Genomic DNA, 16,780 nt, shown 5'->3' with positions numbered 1-16,780 from the left:
GTTTTCTTTACCGAGTAGTAATTACAATTTGCACTTTCATTTTTCGCAGGTTGGCAATTTGGCTAACGATGGCATCAAGCTGGCCACTGGAGCCAGAGAGCGTCGCTGCACGCTGGCACCACAGGATGGCTTGGAGGAGGAGTCACGTGGTGGCACATTGCGTGCTCTATGGACACATGGCGGACCGACGGCGGCATTTGTGCACATACTCATAGCTCTGTGTTTGCTGTTGCCGCGACTGTTGCTGGAGGCGCGCATCATTGAGAACGGACTGCTGCCGAAAGGTGAGTGCAATTAAGAGAAGCTGACAGGCGGTTAAAAGCGGTGGGTGTTGGGTTGAGGGTGAAGTTTTTGTTGCATGCGCTGACAATGTTGCAATTTCGACTGTCAACGCGGTTTGCGCGTTGCGCACAAAAGTATGCTACGATAAATATGCAGTGACAGGAAGTTGCCGCTGCCGCAACAACAAGAACAACAACAAAGCAAAAGGCAGCCAACCAGCGCTTTTATTTATTTTTATGACGCTCGACATTTTCTGCTTGGCGCTTTTATTGCTCAATTGCATTTCAATTTGGCACTTCCTGGGCCCGCTCGGCACTTTGTTGCCACCGACTTTTGTTGGCAGCATCATTGTCACTTGCTCTGAAGTCAATTGGAAGGTGCAGGCAATCAGTGCAACAATGGTCTGCCATTGTGTTGCATTTTAATTAATTTATAACAATACGAGCGCGTATATAATTTTATAATATATCACAATGTGTGCATGTTGTGGCATCTTTAAATAAGCAGCAGATAAACACTATTAACAGCTGGCTTAACAAAGTGAGCCAAAGGGAATTGCCAGAGAGACAGAGAGAATGCGCAATGACTGTCAATCGCTTGGGAAATCTGCAAACAAACTATAAATACAAACGCATACACATATGTGTGTGTGTGTGTGTCTTCGTTACCGAGCAGCAAACAAAAACAACAGCCAAACAAACTGCATGTGGCTCACAACAGTCACAGCAGTAAACACGGGACACACACACACACACATAAGATCGGGCTTAGCCATTATGGGCAGCAATAGGCCATGTTATTAACAAAGAGCACGCGGGGCGAGGAGCGCGCAAGCCAAAACTCTGCAAATGTTGAACAAAACGGCCAGGACAGTTGCAAGTCGCTGTTCACATATAAACACTGAGAGAAAAGTTAAGTTAGAAAGCTAGCAACAAGTGCGCTTTGGAGCTCTATATAGCAACGAATTGATATTCAAATAAAATCTTTATAATTTAGTAAATCTAAAATGAGTTGAAAAAACTCAGTAAATAGGTAAAATGTTAAATTAGCAACAAATTCATATTGAAATAAAATCTTAAAATAATTAAGTAATAAAATGAGTTGGGAAAAACTCAGTAAATAGTTAAAATTATTTATACAGAATTTATAAGTAATTAAACAGAATCGTCTTTAGGCTAGTTAAGGAATAAAGGAATTACTATGCAGCTAAAATCAGTAAATAATAAAGAAAGAAAGAGGGAAAAGAAAGTAGCTATAAGTTTATTTTGTTAGTAATTTAAGCAAGCTTTGATTTTATTTTTAGAATTTATAATAATTGCCAAAAAAATGCAATTTTATATTTAAAGCTACTAAAGCTTTGAAAATATTGCAAATTATTTGTTGACAATTTAGCTGCATAACTTATATTGATATGAAATAGCTTACATATTTTCTCTCAGTGTTGTGTGCCTGTGAGTCGGCGCTAATGCCACTCTTAGCACAGTAAACTAATTCAGCAGTAAATAAGTGAAAACCAGCAGCAAGCTTAATACACAAAAAAGGACTCGAAGCTCCGAAATCTGCACAAAGCTTGCGCTTTTAATCAACATATGCGTTTGTTTAAGCCACCAGCTTACATACATAATTTAGCTTAGTAAAAAAAGAAAAAAAAAACGTTAGCAGCTTGTTGTTTTTCTTGGTATTTTGTTTTCGATTAGACATGGCTAATTGCATTTGACAGGCGCATCAAAATTAACCACATTTAAAGCGAGCTTCAGTGTGTCCCAGTGCCAATCAGAATCAGAATGAGAATCAGAGCACAGAGTCCCACAGTCTTGTACACAAACCACGTCTGTGGCTGACTGACTGACCGAGCGACCAAGCGAGAGACCGAGCGACCGTATGGCGGGTTTATTGAACCAGGCAACAGTGCAAACTAAAAGAAAGCAAGAAAAAAATGGCAGCAGCCACTGAACAAAAGCCACACAGCTTGCTCTGTCTCTGTGTGTGTGTCTTTGTGTGTGTGGAGTAAATTAAAAATATGGCTGAGTGACTATCCGAGCGGCATTGGCTTTATAAAAAATCATGCACGGCATGAAGTCGTGTCATTTTTCAATTAATTTCGATTTTGCTTTATTTCTTTTTGTTTATAACACAACCACAAAGTTGAAAGCGAGCTGCTGCAGTGCATTGCCTTGTCCCGTTCTGTCAGCCAAGTGGACAAGCTTTAAGACCATAAGCTGCTCAGGCGGCTGCGTTGACGTCGTCGAGCTCACGTCAGTTGCACATTAAGCTGCTGCTGCGACTGTGAGCTTTATAATTTCCGCTGAGCAATTAAATAAAAACTTTACTTTTTTGATTGACTTTGGCTGTAGGTGCATTTATCATAAAAAATTATGTTTGCAACTTTTGCATTAACATGAAAATTCTTGGGCAAAAGCATAAGAGCCAATTAGAGATGAAGCAGCAGTAAAAAAATTGCTTTTAAAAACTTGCCACAAGTCGCATAAAAAGCGTCAAGACGCCCAAGCAAAAGCATTTTTTTGATTTAATTAAAATATTACGACATTTTAATGGGCAATTGAAATTACGTATACGTAACTGAAAACTACAAGAAAGTTGCTTGATTACTTCGAACAAACTTTTGCTTGAAAGATATTATTGCTTTATTTACGCTAAAGCAAAAATTCATTAATGCATTTAATTAAAAGATAAGCGCAAAAATATAAGAAAATCAGCGACCAACGGCTAAAATCACTTATACGCCGTGTTGCGCTCATAAATAATTAATGTGCAGGCGGCCCAAGCGGCGCTTTTGCTTTTGCGCCATATTGAGCGCGTAAAAGGCTGCTAAACTGGCGCACTCAAATTACAATACGGACGGGCAGCCTCGTGGCGAGGGGGGGATGCGGAAGTGGCAACAAGATGCGCTGTGGCCAGAACGTGGCCTGCCCAAGACATGAAACTTATCATTATTCACGCTAAAGACTTAACGAGCAGCATAAGCGTCCGGACTGGGGGCGGCCCAACCAACCAACCAACCAACCGACAAGGCTTATCGGCCAGCGCACAACTACAACACGATGGGGAGTCGCTCTGAATGGACAGTGGGGCGTTTGTCTCGCTCGCGCATTTTCATTATGCTTCGCCTTGAGACGTGCAGCGCGTTAGTTTGCTTGGGCGGCGCTGCTGCTGCTGTTATTGTCATTGCCATAAACGCCGAGCTGCTGCTCAGACTTTGCCGCTGGGTTAATCTGCAGATTTTTGGGCATTGTCGGTTTTTACGAGCGTACAAGGACATTGAGGACAACGACAACATATTATGATGGCAGTCATTGTTATAAGCTTTGCGCTCTCAAGTTGCGCCATTGTCTTGACTTTTTATTTGCGTATTTTATATGCATGTGGCAAACTAATTATTATGCGTGTTTTAGCTTAAACTAGAATAAAGCTTAAGCATCGATAAGCCATTTAGTGCTTAGTCGGCTGTAAGCAACGCCCCACAACTTGAACCGCCATTAATATTCATTTGTAGGTCTAAGCTACAAATTTTCACTTGCCTAAGCCGTCATAAACAAAAGCCTAAGCTCGAATAGCAGCACATGTTGTGTGTCTGCTTAATTAGCCCTGGTCTGAGCCGCATAAACTCGCCATTAGAGCCGTAAGCCGAATAACAATAATTAGCAATCTATTCAAATATATTCACAAACTGTAAGCACTCAACTGATTGTGTGTGTGTGTGTGTGTATTGAATATCTAATCCCCACGCTCTGTAGCACTTCAAAGCAATTAAGCCTTTGAACCAAATCGGGCGTATATTGGCTTCACTATCTAATTGCAAGCTAACCTTACTACTTACGCTTTGTCTATTGTAGAGCAAGTGTGGGCCACCGAATTGGATTTTGTTGTCATCAATAGACGCAATTTGATGGCGTTGTCGGTGGTCGATTCAATGCCGCCGTCAGCAACACAACGCAAGCAGCAAGACGAGCAGCGTTTGCTTAACATGACCACAAACAGTTTGGAGCGTGAGGATGAGGGCGAGGACTACTACAACGATACGATGTTTACACCCATGCGAGGCGCTGGCGCTGCTGCTGGTATGGGGGCCATCAATAATAATTTGTTTGAGCTGATGCGTGATAAGCAAGGCAGCAATGGCCGTAAAGCGGCCAAGACAACAGCAACAACAACGAGCCAGCCAAGTTATTTTCAAGTGCCCGATTTAATTAATCGCGAGGACGCAGTTGAGCAAAAGGGTGAGGAGCTGCTTGAGCGTGAGAGTGTTGGGGAGGAGGGTGCTATTATTTTGCCCGACTTTGATGTTAGCAATGAGTTTGTGTATGCAACAACAACAAAGAGTCGCGATAACTGGCAACAGCTGGGCACATTGGACAAAGCAAGCAGCAAGGATACAACAAGCACCACAACAACAGCAGCAGCAACCAGCAGCAGCAGCACCACAACAACTAGAGCAACAACAACTACAACTACAACAACGACAACGACTACGGAAGCAGCTGCCAGCAGCACAACCGCAGCTCCTATCGTCAAGCAGCAGCAACATCATCACCACAAGTCGCACAAAAAGCATCACAAGCAGCATCACAAGCAACGACAACAACAGCAGCAGCAACAACAACAGCGACGCCATCATGTTGCCTCGCATGAACAGGCGCTGCTTGAGCAATACAATCAGCAGCAAGAGACAACCACGCGGGACAGCAATATACATCGAGTGCGCACTGAAATGCTGCCGGAGCTCATCATACCCTCGACGCCAGTCTCCAGCAACTCCAAGATTATTGCCATCAAACCCAAGACGCAAAAGCGACGCATCTACAAGCGCAGCACAGATCTCAAATCCAGCGTAGAAATCGAACCCGAGTATATGCTGGGCGATGCAGCAATAAGCTCCAGTGAGTTTGTTGCGCGCAGCAGCTCCGAGCAGCTGGAAGAAAGCAGCGAACAGGACGATGCTGACTTCCAATCGCTGCCAGCTTTGACGCCATTGACTACACCCAGCGCCACACCCAACTCCAATGACTATGTGCGTCTGGATGGCTTTGCAGGCATGCTGCAGTTGTTCTTTGGCATAGACAAACCCATCGATGTGGCCATTTTTGCTCAACCGCCCAGCGCTGAGTTTGTTAATCTGCTCTGCGCGCTGCTCGTGTGGACTGTGCGTTATCCTGCTGTGTTTTGGAACACTTCCAAGTCCTTTGCATGCGTTTTCAGTCTGCAAATGATTGTTGCCGCGCTGGATACTGTGCTGGGCTACGTGGGCGTTTCCAATCTCTACAAGCTGCAGGTCTATGCCGAGGCTATGCCAGTGCATCAACCAGGTCTTGTGCTAAATGCTACAGTCACTTTGGCGCTCTATTTGTTGTCCACCGCTTTGGTGCTGGCTTCCTCTATGGTGCTCTATCTTTATGGCCATGGACGCTTGGCCACACGCATGCGAGATCGTTCAGTTATAACGCTCAAAGCCAATGAAACTTGGATTTACTTTGCTCACTGCGCTTCGCTTTGCTTTGTGCTGGCCTTGGCCGTGGTGAAGGCTCCGCTGCTGAACGATCTAAGCGCCACGTACAAGAATAATCTGCACTGTCCCACCTTTCTGGCAGGTAAGTTGTCTAAGCCAATTAACGGCTTTTGCTTGTTGGGCTTAGACTCAATTATTTAGACTTATGTTCTCTTCTCTTTAGCACTTGTGGGGGTGACACATTTGCTGCTCTGGATTGTCGTCTGGCTGTGCTTGACCATCAAGCGACGCTGGCAGTTTAAGCTGCCACCGCTGGACCACACCTATGGCGGTCTGCTGAACAAGGCGAGTGCTCAGCCGCTTTTAATGTCCAGTGGCCAGCGCACGGGCAGCAATTCGAGCAGCGGCGGCAACTCGACCAGCACCACAGTCAATGGCATGGATGGGGGCAAGCCGGATATGATGAGCACAGCCACTAGCACGGAGCTGGCGGGCATGAGTTTGGCTGCACAGGAGGATATCTATTGGCCCAAGCTGACGCCCAGTTCGCCCAAGTTGAAGGTCACCTTTAACGAAGTAACGAGTACGTCTGATGATGTCCTACTAATTGGTGACCAAGAACAAACTGATGGCAAGCGGTAAAAAATCGTTTTTTAGCTACAAAAAAACCAAAAAACAAATGAAATAGAAACACCTAAAGATTGCGTGGCATATTGGCCGCCATTTTGTTGTCCGTTCAACTTCTTCAATCTAAACTTAGTTTAGTTTAGTTTCATTTATTTAGTTCACCAACCATTTCATTAGCACAGACACACAACCCCAAACGGTTATGCATTTGCCCCACAGACCCAAACCAAACCCAAAGCATTTAGCAATTTATTATTTTACATATGCACGTTTGTTTTTGTTTACAACAATTGGTTGCGCACTTTTAATTAAATCATACACACATACACATACATAAAACATTGTTATATTTATATATTCAGTTGGTGTTGTGTGTGTTTTAGTTTAACGAATTAAATACAAATTTGAAAGCCTTTGAAACAAAAGGCATTTGAAGTAAGGAAACTATTTTGTTCCGCTTGTCGCAAAGTTTTTTTATGTTTGTTATTAACTTGATTTATATGTGGACTAACTAGACACTACAACTAACGAATGTTTTACTAAAATGCTAACTAACTAATTGCACCAAAGTTGTGTTATTGCTGCTGTTGTTGTTATTGGTACTACTAACTTACTAAACTAACTGTTTAAACGAACTTACCACCACACAAGGGCTGCTCGCTGCACAAGACAACAACTAATAATTAAGCTCTCTCTCTCTCTCGCTCTCACTTTGTTAGCCATACGGGCCGTGGAGCCGCGCTATGTTTTGCCGGTGCTGCGGGGGAAATTGACGACGGCGAGTACGCGACATTAAGAGCGGCAACCGCTGGCGCCGTTGTGGGCATCACGATGGGCAGCATGAAGAGCAACAACATATCCGTTGGCGTCACTGTCGGCGTCGGCGTCTCCGGCGGTCTATTACATCTAAGCGAGTACGATGAAATGCTGCCACCGCCGCCGGCCAACCACCAACAACATCACAACAAGCAAGGCCACGCGCACGCACACGCACACGCCCACGACTATGCAAATCTAAGCGGCATGGGCGGCATTAGCGACGACAACATCTCCGAGGAGGGCAAGCTGCTGGCCTGTGTGCGTGACGACAGCATCACCTATGCGTCCACACGTGATTTAGAGCCACCACAGCCAGCGCCACCGCCCCCACCACCACTGCCCGTCAAAGGTGCTGCACTGCCGCCGCCGCCAGCCGTGCAACATCCACATGCGCCATTCGCACGCGCTCCCCAAGCTATGCCCGAGATCATGCAACTGTCGCCAGAGCATCACAAGCCGCCGCCACAACAGCCGTCAGTTCATCAGCAGCAGCAGCAACCGCTTGCACATCCGCTGCAGCCGCATTATCAACATCTAGTCAGTCCACTTGCTCCCGTTACAGTCGCAGTTCACACCAACGAGGCGCATGTAAGTAAACAAAGGGGATGAGCATTGATTGTAATTTACGGTCTAGACATGGCTGATTAACATGAAAGAGATTTGAGTACAACGCTTATATAAATTTAAATATTTAAAGCTGAAAATTTCAGTTAGCGAAAATGAAACAGTTCAAATTTGATTGCTGTTGCTTTTAAATTTATTTAATTGAGTTTATAGTTTATGGACTTCAAATTATTAGTACATATTTAATTGTCAGCTTAAGATTGCTTGATGAACATGGCATATTTTTGCTTAGAATATGAAGATTGATTAAGTCTCAGCTTTAAGCTAGTCAGCAGCATTTAACTTCTATTTCCTATTTGACTTCAAATTTATTTAATTCACTTTGTCTTTTTGATTTTGAGCTTATCTATTGCTGTTTAAGGTGTTTATAATCTTTGGCTTTAAGCTAGTCAGTAAAAATTAATCAATACAAATTTGATTGCTATTGCTTTTAAATTTATTTAATTGACTTTTCTGTTGTTTGTTTCTTTTTGATTTGTTTATAGTCTGTGGACTGCAAATTGTCAGCTTGATGAATAAAAGATTGATTAGAATATGAAGATTGATTAAGTCGCAACTTTAAGATTGTTAACAACATTTAATTGAACTTTTATTTCCTATTGCACTTAAGCTCCAATTTATTTAATTCACTTTGTCTTTTTGATTTTGAGCTTGTTTAAGGTGTTTATAATCTTTGGCTTTAAGCTTAGCTTGTACATATTTAATCATCAGCTCAAGAAAGTCATAAATAGAGCTTTGAGCTGTGTCTTTGTGTGCATGTGTGTGTGTGCTTGTCTATCTGAGCTTGTTACAGCGTCACGTCCGACAGCCGCGGGGGGGGCAAGTTGTGTGCAGTCAAGCATTGAATTTATGCTTTGCAGTTATGAGACGACATAAATCAGAGCTAGCTAGAGTGACACACACACACACCAACACACACACACACATGCTGATGCATGCAGACAGTCACATACGAGTGATGGATAGTCAGCTTGTCTGGCAGACGACAGGATAACGGACACTTGTCTGATATGATTTGATTTGATTCTCACTTGCAGGCGTCCAACTGAAGCAGCCCACATGGCCATGTTTCCTCCTCTCCACTCTCTGATTCTCTCTCTTGAAAAAATCCTTTTCTCATTCCCCACACTCACACTCTCAATCACTTTCTGTCTGGCTCTTATGCGCTTCTCTGTTATCCTCTTGCCTCCTCAGATTGCCTCCAGCTCCACACCCCGCTGCCTGCGTCGCGCCGACTCTGGCGTGCCCAACGAGGCGCTAACGCCGCGCAGCGACACCAACTCGATCACCGAAAGCAGCCACACCACCTCGCCACCCGAGCGTGCTCCCTCCGAATCCTCCAGCGGCGTGCACTCCGGCGAAGAGCGCGAACTGGATGTGGTCATACGACCGCGCGCCAACTCCAAGGCGCCACCGCGTCCACCCCAGCCACCCATACAGGAGGAGCCCTACGGCCGCTGCACCAACATGCGCATGTCCAGCTTCAATGCCGATCCCGCCAATGCCATCAACAGCGCCACGCTGCCACTCCAACGCTCCGTGCCCGAGCAGAAGTTCGACTACACCGCTCACTGCTCCACCATGCCCTTGCCGGCGGGCTGCCACAGCCAGCAGCTTGTCAACGGCAACAACAACGGCGGCTACGCTTCCACCTCAGCCATGAGCAGCTCGATGGGTCCACCGCCGCCGCCGTCGCAGGTCAGCAGCTTCAAGACTCCCAGCATGCATTATGCCAACTCGGCGGTCGCTTTGGGCGCTCAGCCACACACAACGCTGCCCAATGGAGTGCGCTACTCCAATCCGCATTTCCTGCGCCGACTGCCGCATGTGAGCAAAGCCGCCGAGTCGCCCTACGGACATCTGGGCTATGGGGCAGCTCATCATGCATTCAGCAAGCTGCCACATGAGACGCATCCCACCATACCCGAGGATCGCGATTCGGCCAACTACTCCATGGCCTCGGATCAGGACTGCGGACTCTACGTAACTGCGCAGCTGCACTAAGCAGCACTAAGCTAATTATCATTATCATTATCACACTGTATTAGTCTCAAGTTAATGCTTTGAACATTATGTTGCTTTACAAAAGCAAATAGAGCTCTATGTCAAGTCCCCAGAACGTCAGTCAGCGTTCGCTATAATGCATATATATAAACTATTTATACAAATCTAAACAAATACATATATGATTACATATATGAATATATTTATACACACTATGCTTGTATACAATGTGTAAGATAATAAAGCGATTAACTAAATCGTCATCGTCTGTGTGTGTATAAACACAATTTTATCATATCACCTATGGCAAATATACTATATATATATATATATAAATCAACTGTATTAACTTTAAGCAAAACACACACACAATTATTGTATTTCTTCCTTTCTTCAAAATCTTAACAATGCCTACGAATTTAAGCTGTAATTATATGGTTTTCTAACTCTATCTAGCCCAAAATGCATTAGAAACGCTTCAGCTAGTCGCCATAGCATTATTATCCTAAGCTTCAGCAGTTTATATAAAATGGTCTCTTACATATATGTACTTAAGCTAATTGTAAAATTGTAATTGTAACAAAGCGACAATATGAACCAATATCTAATGTTAATAATGCAGTTGCAGCTATAACTGTAACATTGGATATTCTAGCACCACTCACATAACATAACTCACGGACTTCTTACAAGCACCAGCATCCCATACATATCCCACGAAAACTAAAAACCTTTTCAAACTTCAAGACTTTCAAACGCTAAACGCTCTCTACTTGGCTTTTAAAACGCACGCAATTCAACGTAAATGTAAAAGATATATATGTATACATATTATATTATATTGATGTGTAATCCTTATCCTGAAAACATTCAACAATTTGTGACCGTATTTATTTTTGTTATCAAGACTGATTAGTATTATAATAACTCAAATATCATTTTACACCGCCGCCGCCCCCTCTCAAACATTTGCACTGCCCAAGTTTGTCGCGTTTTATATTTCTATTTCTGCATTATACTATATTAGATTCGAGTGATGAATATCTAGGCCATATATCTTATATGTATATCTTAAACATTGGTTCCTTTAAGAAGCGCACTAAAGCTAAACAACAAGATTTAAGTCAGACTTTTGTAACATAATTTCTATTTAGTTTAAGAGGTCAGTAACAAAATTACACACTAAACAAGCATACTAAGTATATATCCCCTTATATGAATTATCGGTCGTATTAACCAAGCGAGTAAATTGTAAATGATAGCGAAGAATACCCCAAGAGCAACCACATGATGATAAACGACGCATATATAAAAATGGATACGCACGTAAATTAACAAATGAAATACATAAATGTTTAAATTATTTATACAGAACATATTTGATTAAAGGTTTATCAATGGTAAATAAAGAAATACCACCGCTTTATGTGAAACCCCGAAAAAAGGTGTCTTTATTTATACAGATTGAAATCAATTTATTTTAGCTGATAATACTTTTTCAGCAGCATCCTTTTGCACTATTCTTGTCCTGATCGTGCACAGGATTCAGCAGCTATGGCCTATTTTGTATGTACGAAAGAAGCTGCTTTTCTCGTATCCTGTAAAGACTTTCGTCCTTTGAATTAAAAATTCTGAAACTCCTTGATGAATATAATCCAGTTGCCAAAAATGATTGAGATCCTGCTGCAAATATCCAAGATATGGACAAGTAAAACTCAGTGTCCTGCAAAGAAAAATAGCCATATCTCCGTCGTATCCTTGCGCATTTGCAAAATTTTTGGCTTGCAGGATTCAGGAGATGATACTCTATAGAACTGCATTCAAGGATTATGGGGTCATCTAGGAACCATCGACTTGGAATTTTTCAGCCTCAGGCTCGCGAAAAGTTGCCCAAATACACAAAAAGGCTGTTTTCTCCCAAACTACAAGGACGATGCGAATGTCCTTTGGTCAGCTGATAGTGCTTTCAAAGCAGCATCGTTTGACACTAATTTCGTCCTGATCCTGCAAAGGATACGGAAGTTACAGCCTATTTTCTGTATACAGAAAATGCTGTTTTTCTCCGCTCCTGTAAGGACTTTCGTCCTTTGAGTGGTATATTCTGAAAGGTCTCAAGGAGCACTACTTGTGTGCCAAAGGATATCCTTGTAGTCCTTGTGGTTGCGGAGAAAATGGACATTTTGTTTTTGGGCCAAAATTTGCGACCTTCAAATTTTTTGGTCTATACTTTTTGTGCGATTTTGAAAATCCTTGAATGCAAATCGATAGTTTTGATGTCCAGGAGCTCGAAAATGAATGTCCGTTAGTCCTCCGAATGATAATTTAGACGCTGGGGCCAAAAACAAATGCTAGCTTAACGATGCTGAATAAAAAACTGTTGCCTACATTTATGGGCAATAAAATTCATTTGCACATTTTTTTTGTTAGAAAACAATTTTAATGAATTTTTCTTTGGTTTTTCAGTTGTTTGTTATTTAAATGTTTTTTGTTTTTCACTAAATTTGTAGTTTACATAATTTGTTTAAGGTCTGTTTTCCTCATACATCATATATTTCTGCCATTTTCTCTGCAAACTTTGTTTTTTTTTTTAAATATAATTACATTTTGCGTGTTTTTTGGGATTTTTCTCATTTAGTTTTTTTTTTACATACTTTATTTTCACAGTTTATTGTCGTTTCTCGACTTTCGATTGGAGTCGAGATATTAAGATACAATTTATTCGAAGCGTATTTCACGCAGCCTTTTTGGCTTTTATCATTTGTTTACGTGTTTTAGTTTTTCTTGCATTTAACATATTGCAATTAAATAATAATTATAAATACATGCTTGTCTTGCTGCTGTTGCTGCTGCTGCTGCTGCGTCTGTGTTGTGTATGTAATTCAATTTGTATCATATCAGTTTGAACTTAGTGTTAAGCATTATTATTTGTTTGGTTTGCTGTTTCATCGTCAAATAACTTGTCATAATATATGTTGAGTTTTAGTTTTGTTCTTTTGTTTTCTTTTAGCAATCTTATATGTGAATTCACCATTTTGTGTGTAACTTACAACTACTAATGTAATTCATACGGTAACTATAATAAGAAAAATCTAAATTGAAAATTTTGCTATGTGAAACAAATGCTCCTACCACAATTTATAGTAAGTATACGCCTGCATTGCAAATATTCGAAATGTTAAAGCCAAAAGTGAATGTTTGTTAAACGGACCAGTGCATTAAATTTTTAATAAATTGTTTGTATTAGCTAGTTATTAGTTTTATTTGCTGGCCTATCACAGTGATATTTGGTTAGAGCATTTGAAAGTCGACGCATGCCGACATTAAATTTGTTGTTGTTGTTGCTGCTGCTGAGTTTGTGATTTTTGATAATGACTGTGTTATTGGCTGATAAGTTAAAGCTTTTGGAAATGTGAAAAATAGAGCTTGTATTAGAGAAAAGTGATGGCAAGACTGTCTAGACAGTTAGTATATAGCATATGGTTGGAGTGTGGTTTGTATAATCATGCGTAAAATGCTGGAAACCTCGCTGATAGTATATAATTTGTAACTATTTTTAAATTTTAATATTTGTTGCTCTCGCTCGATCGCTCCACTCCACTCTTTGTTTTGTTTTGTAGCAACATTTTGAATGCATTTTTCCCTGTTTGCTTGGCAACTATTATTTACGTATTTGTTGTTGTTGTTGAATATGCATGAGTTATAATGCAAAGCTAATTCAATGGACGGAAAGGTTCAAATAAAGTTAGTCAACTGCTGAAGAAATTCAAGTTAAGTTATGTAGCTATGAGAAGTAACTGTAAAGCAGCAGCTATGAATTGTTTATAAAACGCAGTGCGCAGTTGCAAAGGTTTTGTGATATGTTTTCTTAATTAGAGAGTGAAGCAGCGCTCAATGTGGCCCAAATGCATTACAAAATGTTGCACACTAAAGCAGCTAACAAATTACAATATATAGATATATATATATGGCAAATAATACTTTCAGTAAGCTTTACTAATGCAGCAGGTGTTTGTTTCTTATGTTTTGTGTTTTGTTTTGTTTTGTTGCAAGCAGGTAACAATTCTTACAGCTCACTATTAACTTGTAGGTACTTTGATGCTTTTTGTGATTATTCTTTAGCTGATGTAGGCAAAAATATGCGTATAAATATATGTATGTATGTATTTTTTTGTGTTTTTTTTTTGTATTCAGTAGCGAGACAATGCAATGCCAACTCTCTATAAAATGCTTGGGCGCTAAACAAAACAAAAACATTTGCATTTTGGGGTGACTGCAAATGTTTTTGTTGCGCTGCGCAGCGTGCGTAAATAAATATAAATATATATATGCATACATAACATGAACTTGTTATCAAGTTTAACAAAAGGTTTTTGGTTTTGGTAACTGTGTAAGTGCTATATACAGCTTAAGAGCAAATTTGTGTATTTATAAATCTGTTTGAAACTTAATTAAGTTTGCCTCAAAACTTTGTGTATTTAGTATATATACTATATGCTCATATATTATATGTATCTTTAAGTTAAAGTTTGCGTTTTTGTTTTTTTCATTTAATTATAGTTTAGGCTTTCATTAAGTGTAAGTGGTCTTTGCTTGCTTAAACATAAATATACATACGTATATTATATATAATATATATAATCATAAACATTTCGCCTTTTGCATTGTTAATTTGTTCCTCCTTCTTTGGTTGTTTCATATATATATATATATATATAATTTAGCTATTTAACAAAGTTTTCATTCTTATCATGCTTATCAAACTGTCTAACTTAATTCATTTAGTTTTTAATGCATATAATATTGTATGTATGTTTGTAATGTTCGCTAGCACATTAATCCGCAGCTTCATTTTCATTTTTTATCTATCAATTTATCTCAATAGTTAAGTTAATTACTTAATAAATGTTCAGTTAATATATAATAATCGTATTACGAAAATAATAGTGTGTCATCAAAATTTGTTAATCAAATTTACAATTTGTGAACGATCGATTGTGTGTGTGTGTGTGTGTGTGTGATGAAACTTGAAGCTTGTTATAAAGTTGTATTTGCATTATTATTGCAACTGACTCTTGATTTTAAATGCATTTGTTTTCATGACTTATCAAATATAACTAGATACTTATTTTTTATGGAAATTTTCCGCTCATAGTCACAAAAAAAAAAAATATACATATGTAAATAAATAAATATATTATGTATATATATGTATTGGACATAGATTAGGTCAGCAGCGCAATCCAAAATGACAAACGACAGCGAGCGCAGCTGCCTCAACTTAAGCGCCAGCTCCAATCAGCGTATCCTGCGTGCTGACCATGGTCCTTTGCTATTTAGCCGCCTGGCTGGCAGCTCTGGGTAAGGGTTACTGTAAAATGCAAGCAAAAATTAGCTTAAATTGTTTATAATATTTGCGTGATGTAGTTAGAAAAATTAGACGTTAGTTTGTTAAATTTGTTTTTTGGTTGTTGAAAATGGCAAAATGGCTTTTTGGTTAGCGTGCTGTACATAAAGCAGTAGAGAAAGGATTTGAATAATTGAATTGCTTAAAACAGTGTTGGTTAACGTTAACGTGTGCACTTACAATTTCAGTTTTCAGTTCAGTTTTGGCTTGAGTTTGTGTGTGTGTGGGGCAAAGTATTCATTTCATTTCATTAACTGTTTTGTGCTTTTTGGGTGCTTACAAGTGTTGTGGGTGGGTGTTTTTGGTTTGCTGTTTGCTTATTCACCCTGCTCCTCCATTATTGATTCACCGGCCCAAACAATCGGACGACCCTGATATGGGTACGAACATTTATATAATATATATAATTGCTTTTAAACTTTAGCTAGCCTACAATTTGCTGGTAGATATGATAAACTAGCTAACTAGCTAGCAATTTGCCATTTTTTATGATGTGTGCATGTGTGTGTGATTAATTGTTATAAATAAATGCTAATTGTTGTTGTTGGTGTTGCAACATGCAAAGCTAAAAATTAAATTGTGTTGGGAATGTTTTTGTTTTTTTAGGGGTATAGAGAAACATACCTATATGAGTATTTTGTACGAGTTCTAGTAAAAACTACGTTGAAGTTGTTGTACATAACGTAACGATTAACGGTGATTTTTTTTTTTGATTTTTATAATTTTTTATAATTTGTTTGGTGTTTGTTGATTTCAAGTTTTAGTTTGTTTGCTGATCGATCGTTTGTTTATATGTATGTGTGTGTGTATGCGTGTGAATTAACAAGCGTTTCCATTTACAGTTGTGCTCTTTTAACTTTGTAACTCAATGAAAGTAACTACAGTTGTTTTTTTTTGTTTAGTACGTTATACAAGTTATTACTGAATAAACTTTTAAACAAAATGTATATACACAAGTGTACACTACAGTGTGTGTGTCTGTGTGTGTGTGTGTATTAGTGTGTGTGTTTGATTTGCAAGTCCTATGCATAAAGCTGAGTTGTTAAATTTAAGTTTGAGTTTGAAAGTTTGTAGTAGTAGTTTTGAAGTTTAGTTTAGAGTTTGAGTGAGTCGAGTGAGGCTATTGATGAGCGCCTAGAGCCTAAGCCTATATTAGTGGGACAACTGACCAGTGAGGTGGTGCCAAAGAGCTTGTACCAGCCGATAACGATATTCGATAGATTCAAATCGTCGAGCATTATTTGCGCCACGCCCATAAACACTTTCTTTTCAATGCGCCCATAGTCGCCCCAAACGGTGACCTGTGTACAAAGATAAAGTAAATAAAAGTTGCGTCTATCGATAGTATCGATAACTTTACCTGCAGTACGCAACCGCTATAAGGCTGCTTAAATACCAATTGCTGTTGATATAAAGGATCCAGCGTACGACGCGCTGTTGAGGTTTTCATTTTATCAATGCAACGCTTGCCCGACACCAAATACACTTTGACATATGGCGCAGGTAACATTTTCGACGAAGGCTTTTGCTATAAGAAGAAGAAATGCTCATCATAT

At 40.0% G+C, this 16,780-nt stretch overlaps 2 protein-coding genes across 15 annotated transcripts in view; one reads left to right on the top strand and one right to left on the bottom strand.

Annotated features, from left to right (window-relative positions):
• The window catches only part of LOC108603583 (protein tincar), a 44,156-nt gene extending 34,196 nt beyond the window's left edge, over positions 1-9,960 (top strand). Inside the window, exons 5-9 of one of the 2 annotated variants that reach the window (XM_017992523.1) lie at positions 50-284; positions 4,137-5,888; positions 5,970-6,384; positions 7,093-7,780; positions 9,011-9,960. In XM_017992523.1, coding sequence (XP_017848012.1) covers positions 50-284; positions 4,137-5,888; positions 5,970-6,384; positions 7,093-7,780; positions 9,011-9,820 — 3,900 coding nt within the window. In that variant the 3' untranslated portion in view covers positions 9,821-9,960. Of the gene's footprint in view, positions 1-49; positions 285-4,136; positions 5,889-5,969; positions 6,385-7,092; positions 7,781-9,010 lie in introns of those variants that run through there. The other variant, XM_017992525.1, reaches the window with a different exon arrangement.
• Positions 9,961-12,635: 2,675 nt separating this feature from the next.
• Positions 12,636-16,780, bottom strand: part of LOC108602941 (regulating synaptic membrane exocytosis protein 2) — a 32,535-nt gene continuing 28,390 nt past the window's right edge. For 9 of the 13 annotated variants that reach the window (XR_001915270.1, XR_001915273.1, XR_001915272.1 and 6 more), the window contains 3 exons: positions 16,585-16,752; positions 15,849-16,525; positions 12,636-15,188 (listed from right to left, as the gene is read on the bottom strand). Coding sequence is in view for 4 of the 13 variants with exons in the window: in XM_017991289.1 (XP_017846778.1) it covers positions 15,542-15,595; positions 16,394-16,525; positions 16,585-16,752 (354 nt within the window). In the remaining 9 variants the exon portion in view is untranslated. Of the gene's footprint in view, positions 15,189-15,420; positions 15,596-15,848; positions 16,526-16,584; positions 16,753-16,780 lie in introns of those variants that run through there. The other 4 variants (XM_017991289.1, XM_033293988.1, XM_017991287.1 and 1 more) reach the window with 2 other exon arrangements.

This window comes from Drosophila busckii, chromosome 3R, assembly GCF_011750605.1.
Source record: "Drosophila busckii strain San Diego stock center, stock number 13000-0081.31 chromosome 3R, ASM1175060v1, whole genome shotgun sequence".
Taxonomy (NCBI): Eukaryota; Metazoa; Arthropoda; class Insecta; order Diptera; family Drosophilidae; genus Drosophila; species Drosophila busckii.
The sequence above is the reverse complement of the archived record's forward strand: the minus strand, read 5'-3'. Positions and strand labels throughout refer to the sequence as shown.